This window comes from Quercus robur, chromosome 8 (assembly GCF_932294415.1).
Source record: "Quercus robur chromosome 8, dhQueRobu3.1, whole genome shotgun sequence".
Classification (NCBI taxonomy): Eukaryota; Viridiplantae; Streptophyta; class Magnoliopsida; order Fagales; family Fagaceae; genus Quercus; species Quercus robur.
The window spans coordinates 11,704,999-11,718,248 of NC_065541.1; the positions used below are offsets into that span (position 1 = coordinate 11,704,999).

The 13,250-nt window shown below is 33.3% G+C and overlaps 1 protein-coding gene across 7 annotated transcripts; it reads right to left on the reverse strand.

Annotated features, from left to right (window-relative positions):
- Positions 1-1,199: 1,199 nt before the first annotated feature.
- On the reverse strand, positions 1,200-6,766 carry LOC126694602 (serine/arginine-rich splicing factor SR45a-like). 7 transcript variants are annotated; one of them, XM_050390963.1, is made up of 6 exons: positions 6,635-6,761; positions 5,129-5,440; positions 4,866-4,998; positions 2,680-3,797; positions 2,337-2,570; positions 1,200-1,582 (listed from the first exon to the last, which is right to left on the reverse strand). In XM_050390963.1, exons 4-6 carry the CDS (start codon positions 3,762-3,764, stop codon positions 1,444-1,446), a joined length of 1,458 nt encoding a protein of 485 aa, XP_050246920.1. In that variant the 5' UTR covers positions 3,765-3,797; positions 4,866-4,998; positions 5,129-5,440; positions 6,635-6,761; the 3' UTR covers positions 1,200-1,443. The 7 variants fall into 7 exon arrangements, with proteins under 7 accessions (XP_050246920.1, XP_050246919.1, XP_050246922.1 ...); XM_050390962.1 differs by having other exon boundaries at positions 4,866-5,440; XM_050390965.1 differs by lacking the exons at positions 4,866-4,998; positions 5,129-5,440 and having other exon boundaries at positions 2,337-2,567; positions 6,635-6,766.
- Positions 6,767-13,250: the final 6,484 nt, after the last annotated feature.

Consider the following 13,250-nt stretch of genomic DNA (forward strand, 5'->3'; position numbering starts at 1 on the left):
CATTATGTAACCTGAAAGTTGACTCATGAGCCATGATGATTCATGAATACTTGGATCTGAAAACACATACCTAATTCTAATTAAATATGTTGTAAAAGTGTTAATGGGAACAAATTTCCTCTTTTGCATCTCCATTTTGTTCTGTTAAATTATACCAGCATTCCGACCAAAAGAAAAAAGAAAACCAAAATAGTATATATAAACAAGTTCGGGCATGCCAGAACAACCTTTGCAGGGTCCACTCAAAACTCAAAAAGTATCCAGCTCTAGTTCAATAATTTAGTTGTCCAGCCAGTCTCACCAAATCAATGTACAAAGCACACGATGCACCTGAAAACCAAAAACCTTTAACTACTTCACTGGTAGCTTTATTTCTCAAGAGAAGAGTCCCACATGCCTGAATTCATACCAAAGGGCTCAAAAGAGAGACCAAGTGCCACAAAAGATGGGGCCTTTACGGCTATGTTGAAGACAACATGATCTACCAACCAGAATTTTAATGGTTCCAGCCTAACTATTTATAAACTTTCATAAATTTAATAACTTATTTCCAGCCTATCTATACTAGAATCCATAGAAGGTTGATCACTTTAAGGATATTCCTTAAACAAGTCCATAGTGGGTTGATCATTTTTACTTTTAAGGATATACATTCATGCTAGTTGTTAACTAAAAATAATTGCTACCACTTACTGTCATGGCTAGTAGTTAGTGTGAGGTAGGCCATGGGTTCAAATCTTCAAACGAGACATTGTCACTAATTCAGTTAAGGTATTTCCTTTCACTGCCTGAAACACTGAAACTTGATTAAGCTAAAATCATTAGATGAGGTAACTTATCCAAGAAACCTTGTTATATAAGCCTCTTAGATGGTAAGACTTAAGAGCCTTGTAGCTCAATTAGCATCTCCTAACATTCCAATGGAGACATCCAGCCATCCAGAGTTCAAATCTCTCATCTCCCATTAATAACTATTGAATTATCAACAACCAACAAAAAAAAAAAAAAAAATCTGTCTCCAAATATTGGTTCTTGAGCAGTTAGTAAACTACTGTGACAACATATAGGGCAGCCACATGGCTGGGGGATTCCTCTTACCCTTTTATTCAGCCAAAAATAATTTTGCAGACTAAAATGTACTACTGCAAACATACCCGCCAGAATAAGGCAATACAGAAATAGTAAGAAACTAAACAACAGAACCAAAAAGTAATGCACAATGGTTATATGCTTGCTCCCAAGTGACACATTAAAGGACTCGTGTTTTGGTTAGAACAAAATCTTTTCTTTTTGGTGGAAATCACCCTGCTTCAGAAAATTGGTACTACACTGTTGTGGTAGCATAGATAAAGATATAAAATTCAAAACTCAACTGTCTTGAACAAGATTTCAACACTATAATGTGATAACTAGACTCCTAATCATAAACCTGTACATAAAGCTTCAAGGCCCTGAAGATTTTGATTTCTCCACAAGGATAATCCGACCATTCCATTCAGTCTCATCAAGAGCTCTGATTGCTGCATCTGCATCTTCATCCCTCTCCAGGGATAAAAATCCAAACCCACGCGAATCACCAGACCTTAAATATTGAAAAGAGAAGCAAAAAATCAACTCACAGAAGAATACAAAAGAAAAAACAATCTATCCATATTAGAGCTTAAACCGCATACTTGCAAGTGTCGCCTGAAAAGAATGAAAAGTTCCATAAAGGCAAAAGCTCAGGTGTTCCTTAAACACTTCAATTAAAATAGCCACTTAGAACAGCAAAAGGTGGATTAATTAACATATATATTCACTAACAGGTCATTCAGATTCCATTACAAACTTTCCAACTAACAAACATGTTCAATGTTTATAATAAGGTATATGAAAACCTGCTCTCCATTTTATTGGATAATTAAAATATCATATAGAAGCAGTCAATTGAGTAGCAATAATGTTTAAGAAGAAATGTTATTGTATTCATTGATTTGCCAATCACACAGGTCACACTTTTTGACTATCATTACAGTTCAATTTTTGGGGCTAGAACATATGTTTCTCGAAAATGCCATTCCCAAAAGCCATCCATCTCTGTTAGTTCATGTTTGGAACATTAGCCCATTGTTCTATCCAAAGAACATCTTTCTATAGCACAAAACTTCACCTGGTATAAGCAAATCAGATTTTAAACTTCCAATAATTGACCAGCAGTACAACTATATAAAATTGAAATGTCTGTAGTGATAAATCATTATACAGATGAGATTAGAAAAAGAAAAAGACCTCAAGGATTTTCTTGTCTGAAGACCTGAACAAATTCTTTCAATAGAAATATTGCATTGCATATTTACCTCTTGTCTCGAACAATACGAACATCTCGTACATGACCAAACCTAGAAAACTTTCTTTCCAAATCTCTCTCTGTAGTCAAAAAGCTAAAACCTGCAACAAATAAGTTTCTGCCAGGTAACCCCACTCCAGTTTTCCTATTACGAGGCGGTGACCAGGGTCTCCTTCTAGGGGACCGATGATGAGAATGATACCCTGGAGGGGAAGATCTTCGCCTTGGAGAATACCTTCTCCTGCTAAACAAAAGAATGTATCTTTATGATATAAACCCCCACTCTCAGTTTCTTAATTCAAAAAAAAAAAAAAAAAAAAAAAAAAAAAACATAAATGGAGATATAGATTCACCTTGGGGATCTATAACGATCTCTTGAATATGGGGACCTTGAACGAGATCTGTGACGATAATCTCTCTTGCGATCCCTTCGCCGAATGGGTGACCTTGACACTGATCTGTCCCGCCTTCGATGCTTTGGGGGCGAGTGGCTGGTTTTTGGTGATGTAGATATGCGCTTCCGAGAAGAATCATGCTTATGCCTGGACCCTTTCTGGAACCCTGGTGGAGAAACAGAAGTTTTCATAGTAGGAGACGTATGATCCTGGGATGGAACCCTTTCTACCAAGCCATTCCTTTCAGGTGAAGAATGTTTCTGCCTTTGGGATCTAGGTGAATATGATGGGTCCTGACAACCTTGTTGAGAAGACAATGTCTTATCACCATTGGGAGAGTAGTGTAGGTCAGGAGACCTTTCAGGTGAAACTAGCATCTCTCTTACAATCACAGGTGACGTAGATTGTCTGGGAGTTCTCTTTGGCGATTGCATACCAGAATGGATCATGTCCGGCTTTCTGTTCTCAGTTGGTGACTTTCCATCCTTAAGTTCATTTTTGCACCCCTGTGACCTCAGAGAAGGTAGCAACTGTCCTGCATCAGTGCCTTCCCCTTCTATTTCGTTATAGACACAATCGCTCTCCATTTGTTCACCCTGATTTCCCTGTGCTCTCAGAGGAGACTCCTGTGAATGAGCAGAATCTTCAGTTCCCTTTTCACTATGAAAAGTTTGTGCCTTAAACTGAGGGGAGTTAAGAAAATTACTGCCATGCAATTCATCCATCTCACCTTGGTAATGGTTGTTCTTGAGTGGAGACTCAGTCCTCTCATGATCAGAATCAAATTTTGTACTCCTAACATCATCATGACCAAATTCTGCTGGTAGATTTCCATGAGAAGATTCTGAAATGTCACATGTGAAATCTGTAGGCAGTGAAGGGGATCCCAGTTTCCCATGCTGATTCAGATCCACATTTAAATCATCACTTCTTGCTAACTTATCATCAACATGATCTAGAACCTTTTCTCCTTTATCAACTGCAAAGTTGCAGTCTGAGTCTCCAATGAAAGCAGAATCATCATTTTCGTAAAGACTACTCATTTTAAATCCCTTCTTGGGGAACCAAACTGAACCCTGCAAAAGTTCAACTAGAGTAATAAATACATATTGCACATAAGCTGAGCAAACAAAGAGAGAAATAGTTTTCAAAATCCATCATAGATCATCCAAAATATTTTGATGCAATGTCAAGCCTAATCAAAGAGGAAGATCATAGCAACCTATATTAGGAAATATGGAGAGTTCAGGACATATTCTTGAGAACAAACTAACCAACAAATTTGGAAGGTACTTTTGTAATTATATATTAACAAATTACCTTGAGCAGAAAAGCACAATTCCTTTGACATGACTAACACTAAACAAATGGCAACTCGTTTACACAACCCATGCAAATTATAGCAGCATCATTGTCCCCATTTACTTCACCCCTTCTTCCCAAAGTTAAGTTACCAAGTGCTTCCCATGAATGCCAAAACTACCATGTCTTAGAGTCCGTTTGGGAACAACTCATCTAGCTTTTTGCTGAAAGTGTGCTAAAGTATACTTGTACGTTGAAAATTTTTGAAAAAGTGAGGAAAGGTGGGAAAAAGTGAGGTTTTAAAAAATTGTACGTAAAAGCTAAAAGCTGATGCCAAACGGACTCTAAATCAAGTTGTATGTAATTCCTGTATAATCAGTTCATAAGATCAACATCTTCTAAATGCAAGCAGGCAACAATTTAAACATTAGCACAAGCCCTCACTTCTTGTTCAAAATAGTTAATATTGTTTGCTTCTCCCAAGAGAAGCAGCTTATCTAGCTTTTTGCTGAAAGTGTGCTAAACAATACTTCTACATTGAAATTTTTTGAAAAAGTGAGGAAAGGTGGGAAAATGTGAGATTTTAAAAAGCTGTACATAAAAGCTAAAAGCTGATGCCAAACAGACTCTAAATTAGGTTGTATGTGATTCCTGTATAATCAGTTCATAAGATCAATATCTTCTAAATGCAAGCAGGCAACAATTTAAACTAATTAGCACAAGTCCTCACTTCTTGTTCAAAATAGTTAATACTGTCTGCTTCTCCCAAGGGAAGCCAAAAAAGCAATTCACAGTAAGCGTACTCTTTGTAAGAAGTTAAAAATATATATGCTGTATTATACCTCAATATGCAAGATTTATTACAGACACACTGAGGAGACTGAAATTTCTCATCATGGGAGTTCATTGAACCTTCACTAATTATGCTTTTCACAGCAGTTGAAGTGTGCTCCATGGCCACTGACCCTGAAAATGCTGTAAAAAGAGGCACCAAACACTCATGTCGATGCCAAACTGGAGTTCCATGACAGGCAGCATGGGCTAGGAACTCTACAAACCCATGATAAAATCAAAGGTTCTTGAAGGCAAGTTAAAGTAATCATACTGTGGTAATGGGAATGACATAGCTTGATGGCTCTAGTTGAGGCTCAATTAGGAGGGTGTGCATCCCCACACGGTTAAAGGCAGCACCACTTCCCAGAACACCCTTCAGAAGAAAAAGGGAAGCAGGATTTCCCTTTGACTGACAAATCTTGGTACTACTATCTTTGCAAGTGCTATGACTCCCAGCTCACAATACCAGCAGGGAAACTAGCAGCATCAATCCAAGCCCTAAAGAGTGGCTCTAACCTTACAGCCTATTTTCAGTATTTTGCGACAGAATGTCGCCATTGTGCTTTCGCAGATGAGATGTTGCCTGTATATCAATAACAGCTCAATATAGAAACACACAGCTAAATTAACTTAGAAAAGTGATGCAACTTGCAGTTTGGGAACACCTTTAAGTACAAGTACACTAAGACAACAACATCCTATTTTATCCTTTCATCACTCTCAAATTGCTTGTATCAAAATTGAAACATGGTATCCCTTGCATCATCACACTTTGCCTAAATACACCTCTTATAGTCTCAAAGAATTCACACACATGCACATGCACACAGGCACAGACACGGGTTTACACACACGCACATTGATAGGTGGGTTGTGACCATCCTCCACCCTATTCTTAGGAGGGGAGAACACCCCATTTGAGCTAGAGCTCATTGGCCAAACTTATTCATATATACTTAAGCTTCTTTATTACCATGCTTAACTTTCTCACCACATTCCTTTAAACCATAACTCTACATTCTTTCAATATAACTTCAGCGAAGGCTACACCTACACATTCATAACCCATTAATTTTTTTTAATTGATATAACAATAACACATCCTTCTTACAGGCTAGTTTTCGACACCCAACTTTTCAAAATAGTATTCTAACTCGATAACTTAGGCAACCTTTCTCCATAATAAAAGGAAAACCCATTCACAACCAATTGCATACAAATACACACGCATTAAGGTCTCAGAAACTTCTAAACACAAGCCATAACAATCTCATTCACATATGCATGTATGTAGGTCTGTGTTTCTGTCATAAAAACTAATGATATCATAATTCCTAAATGATTATTGCTTTGCCCAACTGAAGCATAACCTTCAATTTACAGTTCATGGGCATTGATGAACCATTTTAAAGTTTTGATTTCTACAAAAAATTATAAAAATGCACTACGACCCTTTTGTGTTTTCCGATTAAACTTTCAAATTCAAATTAAACCCATATATAAATAGAACACAGACACACGCACAAACACAAACACAAACACACGCACAAACACAAACACAAACACATAGAGGCCAATACTTGAAAATGGTATTATTCCTCTGTAATGGAATTGAAACTAATTTTTAAATTTTACTTTAACGAAAACAAACTACGTGCGTAACCATCAAACTCCAGAAAAAACTGGGTTTTGCATCAGACAAAAAAAAAAAAAAAAAAAAGAGACAAAAAGAATTCAAGAAACAGGTATTTTGCATTAAACTCCAGAGGGAGATTACCTTTGATTTTTCTTTTTCTTTTTTGAGGTGAAAGTTTTTCCTTCGGCAATTCTATTAGAAATTGTTTTTCTATTTTCACAATGGTCGTTAATGGTTTCAGCGAAAATAAAAATACAGAATATAAAGAGAAAAGAAAATAAGAGAGGTAGAGAGATGTGTTTTTATTTTTTTTTGGGAAAATTACATTTTCAACCCTACATTTTAGGGATAGTTTTAAATTCGACCTTATTGTTTCAGAATTTTCAAAATAAAGCCTTGAAGTTTAAAGTTTTTAAGAGGTTACAAATTAAAATTTTTATTTTCATAGTTTCAAATAGAATATTAAGGGTGTCAATTCGGGTTAGCGTGTCGGGTTCGTGTCGTGTCGAGGTAGGGGTATTCGACTAAATGACTCAACCCTAACCCGACCCATTTAATAATCGTGTCATGATCCTTCAACCCTAACCCGACCTATTAATAAGGCGGGTTGACTTGACCCAACCCATTTGACACACTTAATAAACGAGTCGTGTTGGGTTGACACGAATGTAACATAACTCATTTCAACCTGCATAATATTAAATATAACATCTATCTAGAAATAATTTTTTTACATCCTAAAAAGCGATGCATACACTTCAAGTCTTCAACCCACATTCAAAATAATATAGTTCAACAGAAATATAACATTCATTTAGAAATAAGTTCTTTACATTTCAAAAGAAGTGCATACACTTCAATCCAAATTCAAAATAACAAAGTTTAACAAAAATAAAATAATATAGTTTAACAAAAACATAATATTCTTGAAACACGTCAAATGCTAAGTTTCAATTTTCAATTATATTCCTTGTAAATTTTTATAATTACTCACTTTTCTTTCTAAATTTAAAATATATGTTGGATATAAAAGGTATTTGAAAAATCTAAAATAAAATAAATATTTATTTATTATACGAGTTAAATGGGTTGTGTTAAGTGGGTTATTTCGAGTTGACACAAATAAATTGGCATGTCAAACGTGTCTATTGCGGGTTACGCGGGTTGACCCGCTTATGACACGTTTCTTATCGTGTCGCTTTCGGGTCGACCTGTTTATGACCCAAACCCATTAAGGCCTAACCTTAACCCAAAAAAACTCGTGTTGGGTTCGTGTCGTGTTCGCGGGTTGGGTCGAATATTGACACCCCTATAGAACATTATACTTTTAAAATCATATCAATTTTAAATTTGATTTGGGAAGTTTGACTTTTAGGCTTTACTTACAAATTTTAAAATTATAGGGTTTGATTTGAAACTACCACAAATACTGAGTTTAAAATGTAATTTATTCTTTTCTATATACATATTTTTAGGGCTATTGACAAAACAAATTAGTCTAAAGTGTACTTTACACATTTTAAATTTGGGATCATTTTTAAATCAATCTTTAACATGAAAATTGCAATTTATTCCCTTGAATATTACATCAATATCAATACTTTATTTGTTAGCAATGTGACACTAACCTGCCAAAGCCAATGTCTTTTTCTTTTTCTTGGATAACAAAAGACGATGTCATTTTAAGCCAAAAATAATTTTCATTTGCTAAGAATGAAGTTAAATAGATAAATTTGGGTGCTTAGGATAATTCGTGAGACCATGCTCATCAAGCGCTTCATTGACATAAAAATTAATGAAAAAAAGTCAGTCAAATGGTTTTTAGTTATGGATGTTGGCATGGGTTATTGGCTTATTGCTATGGATCATGGTCAACTAAATGGATTTTTGGGGCAAAACTTGAATAATAATTCTGTAATATACTAATATTGGCACTATTTTGAAACTATTTAGGTATCTTGCCTTTTTTAACCCCTTAAAATTGTGTGTATTTGTGTGTGTGTGTTTTATTTTTTATTTTTTATTTTTTTTATTTTTTATATATATCTAAGATAGAAATATTACTTTAACTGAATCTAAGTAAATGTGTACGAAACTCCTTTCTAAAAACTTGAATCCCAGCCTTTATTCCCTTCCATCTCACAAAAATTTATACTTGTATAGTGATCATGATTTTAATTAAAATTCAGTCAAATTAGTTAAAAATATGTTACATTCTCAAGTTTCTTTAAAATAGCTTTGTGATGGATTTGATGGGTAGTTGACGTAGTTTCTTCCACAAGGAACTCAATTTTTTTAATTAATAAAATTTTTATTTTTCAAAATTATTCTTTAAAAAAACCTTTTTCCTTTTTTTTGTGTGTGGGGGGAGGGGGGGGGGGGGACAATGTCATTTGGAGTGAGACAAAGGGATTATATTGAAATTTGAAATCAAAATCAAGGGCATAAATGACAAGTTTTCATAGTGACAATTTTAGAAAGGACCCAAAGTTAGGGTGTAAAATTCATTTTAGTCAAAAAATTATTAGGATGGCTTATACAATTTGAAGGCAGTGGCACTGCCACATTTATGCCTCAAAAGAATTTCAAAATATAACTTAAAAAAATAATTTGATAAAAAAATAATTTACTCCAGCTAATTTTACCCAAAGGCTCTTTAAGTCTAAAGCTTGTCATTTTAGTTCAATAACTTTACGCAAAAATCATTTCAGTCATTGAAATGTGAAATTTGTCATTTTAGCTCAATAACTTTTCTTAAAATAATTTTAGCCCTTTAAGGACTCACTAAGTTAGGTAAATCTACTTAAAAATCACTAAAAACAACCAGTTTATACTAGTAAGATAATTTTCAGCAAAGTTGTTTATAATAATAGTTTTCAAACTAAAAAAAAACAAAAAAAATTTTGGGAAAAAAATTATTAGATTAAAATGACCAATTCAAACTTAAAAAACTAAGTGCACACTATCAATCCATTGTCAATTTGAGAACTGAGACATTATCTTTGAACTACATTCATGAACATTTGAAATCCATCAACATGACAAAAATTTTATTTAGCCACAACTTTGTGTTTAATTATCTAGTTGAAGTAACTCTAAAAAATATATATATTTAATTAAGTTCCTGACATAAAAATATAAATTAAATTTGAGAAATTAATTTAGATTGTAATAATTATTTATTAAAATTTTCAAAGAGTTTACCAAAAAATTATAATGTGAAATTAGTAATGAGAGAGAGAGAGGTGCATCCCGTTCGGTTTAATAAGCTTTTGCTTTGGGTCGGTGCCTTGTGGGCTTTAAGGTAATAGGAGGATTTGGGCCATTTAAAAAGATAAACAAAAATATGAGCTGGCTTACAGGCCCAAAAAGGTAAAAAGGAAGAAGAAAAGAGAATTGTAAAAAAGGCACGTGAAAGACAAGCATTGTTATGTGGTTCACCAGTCTATAATGATAAGTGTTTTGAATGGACATTCATCAATCAACTATGGACAACGACAATTTTCTCAAAAAAAAAATCTATGGACAACAACTACTATGGGGTCATTTTTGTCCCAAAAAAAAAAAAAAAAAAAACAAACTACTGTGGGGTCATCTGTTCCAGAATTTTTGTGACAAAACCAAGCTTTGTCTGCAAATTAATTTTGTGTGAGACCATTCCCATCTCTTATAAAGAAAATTTTTTTTTTTTCTCTATTAAATGTTGGCCCTAGAAATTTTGTTTAGGGCGATCATTAATAACTTAAATTAAACAAAATTTAATAAAAATAAAACTTGAATATATTGATAAAAAAAGTTGCAAATACATTATAAAGTTTTAAAAATTCTTTGTATGAGTTTTTTATATTTTGAAATTGTTGTATGATAATTTCATTACTAATGTTATCAGTTACATCTTTTTCAATATACACAACCAAATAATTATTAAACTATTGATCTCTATTTCAATTACCAACATCTTGCCTAAATAAGTAACAATATAAACAAAATGCATCATCCTTTTTTATGATGTGTTCCAACCAATATTTTTGTATTCTTTAAATTAATTAGGATTAAATTAATGCAATGCTCCACTAATTTCTTTTTTAGGGAAATCATGGCTAAGAGGTTGACAAGAACATCTTTGTAAATATGTTTTTTTTTCCCTCTTGATAATTAGGATGAAAAGATGAGACATTTTCTCATAGTCTAGGATATAAAAGAAGCTTATTCAAGTGAATACGAATTTTTCTTAGAAGATAAATTTTGCAATAAAAGTGATTTCCTTATAAGAATTTTGTCAATAGTGCTAACAAAAAAATAAAGGGTAAACTATAAGTTCATTCAACATCTTCAACTTAGGCATTAAACCGTTGCATTAATCATGTTCAATAAAGTATTGAGGTATTATTTTAGTGCATGTATGTACAAGATGTATCACATAAATCCAATAAATTAAACTAAAGACTAAAGCAAGCACTAACCGACTAGCTATTGGAAAATATGCATTTTGAAAACAAAATTTAAAATATCATAATTAAACATTTGATTTGGGCTTTTAGACTAATTTGTTTGTTTGAATAATTTTTGAGAAATGCTACGTCCACAATATATTTATAATAAATCCTAGTTGACAATTGTTACTAGTTTTAATTTGCATATCACTAATTTTTTTTTGCCTATTGGTATAATCTACCACTTAAGATTTGTTGTGAAGTGTTGAGGAAATGTTGTGAGCATAGTATTTCTTGCAATTTTTTGGTTCAATCTTCAATTGGCCAAAATTTTGGAGAGGTTAAATTTTATTTTTAATGGGAAAATTTAACCTCTCCAAAATTTTAGGGTGAAGTTGTTGTTGTTGTTGTTGTTTTGTTTTTTTTTTTTTTTTTTTAGGGCGGTTAACAACCTATATTAATTTAGAATTCATTTTTTTAGGGTATAAAATTTATTATTTTCCAAGTTCAGGACCACCCTCAAGTATACACTGTGCCGCCCTTGTTAAATGTCACTTTATTTGTTTTATATAATCATTTTTTACAACATACCTTACATTATATTTCTTATTTTACAATACATCCATTAAAATAATATATTTTTCTTCTAAAAAAATTAATATATATTTTGCACCGAACACAAATCGTGCATGTTTGAGATTGACATAAAAAAGTAAAAAAAGAAAAAGGATTTTGCTTGTTTAAGAGGGAGACTGAGTGAGAGAGAATAAAAAAAAGGAAAAGAAAGAATGCATTGGTTAAGTTTCATCTTCTTTTTTTTTTTTTTTTTTTTTTTTTTTTTGAGATATTGGTTGAGTATCATCTAAAAATAGATGATACTATAGCAATATTTTAAAATTTGCTAAAGGAATGGAGGACCAGATGTAAAGACTCTTTTTGCTTCTTTTATTTTTATTTTTATTTATATTATAAAATGAAAATCCTTATTGTGGGGCCCAACGATTTATGGGCCGAACCCATTTATTCATGGGGAGCCCTAAGGCCCAAGCCGAAGAGGGTTACAATCCAAACTCAATAACGTACAGCCCAAAATGGCCCAGAGATGTTGCCGAGGACAGTTCAGTCCTCGGCAGACCCAAAATTCCACCGAGAAGAAGGGCAAAAACGGTATAGGAACAAGCCTGAAAGAAAATCCAAAATATCTAGAAAAAGCTGCCCTTCCCATGCAAGGCTCTGACCTAACAGAGTCGTATTCGTCAGCTTTATCAACCATCCCCAACGACTTTAGGTTTGGATTGACGGGACAAGTATCAGTCTTGGAAATGTCGACCCTACACGTGGACGAAGGAAAGTGAATGCGGACTAGTATAAAAGAAAAAATAAGTAATCTAGAGAAGGGGGCGGGGAAGACTGGCCAAAAAGGAAGGGCTTCCAGTCCACCTCCAGGAGAAAGACTCCAAGGGTGAAGGCACTTTAATCACATATGAAAACCACAACAACCACCGCTGGGTGACTAAGGCCTAGCCTTTCGAATCCACTCTCTACAAATGATATTGTTTGGGCTCATTCACGTGCGAACCCAACACTACTGCGGTTCGTCGCGGAACGTGACCCTACACTTATGTATTTTGTATTTCATCCAATTTTGAAGGACCGATTGAGAATGTTTTAACAAGTAACAACCGCTACGAGTGTTAAACAGATTAAGATCAAGTGTAATGCAATTATTCTTAATAGCTGAAATTGAAAGTTTAAAAACAAACTTTCAATCTCAATTTTTGAATTAATTTTTTTAATAAAATAAAGGTAAAAATAAGATAGAAGATTGAGGGGGTAATGGTACACCATGAAATATCCTAGATATTACACGTGATCCTAATCCATAAAAAAAAAAAGAGAAAAAAAAAGAAAAAAAGAGACTAGAATAGATACATCATGGTTGTCAAATGTTAAGTGATTTCTCACTAATTTTTTTTGTATGAGCATTCTTTTATGCGTGTCATGTAATCTCCGTCTTATATATATTGGATAATTACAATGCCAAATTATTTGGGAATTGGGATTGTAATGATATGCTTATTAAGAAATTTAAACCCAAAACCTTTTGAATCTCATAGGCATTATAGTAACACTACCAACCCCTTAGGTTAGTTAACATGCTTGGTTTAAAAGGATTGAGATTATGTGCAATTTTTTTTAAAAAAAAAACTTTTAATCTTAGTTATTGAAAGCAATTGCCCATGAATCTAAGTATATTTACAAATGATCTCAATCCGATTAAAAAGTATGTATGAATTGAAACTTGAAGCAACAGTCATAAATAA

What these genes read in the sequence shown, in the direction of transcription:
- LOC126694602 (XM_050390961.1), bottom strand. Translation starts at nt 3,764, where the DNA reads ATGAGTAGTCTTTACGAAAATGATGATTCTGCTTTCATTGGAGACTCA. An exon ending in GATCGTTATAGATCCCCAAG is followed by an intron (nt 2,571 to 2,679) that starts GTGAATCTATAT and finishes TCTTTTGTTTAG; the next exon opens with CAGGAGAAGGTATTCTCCAA. An exon ending in CGTATTGTTCGAGACAAGAG is followed by an intron (nt 1,583 to 2,336) that starts GTAAATATGCAA and finishes TCAATATTTAAG; the next exon opens with GTCTGGTGATTCGCGTGGGT.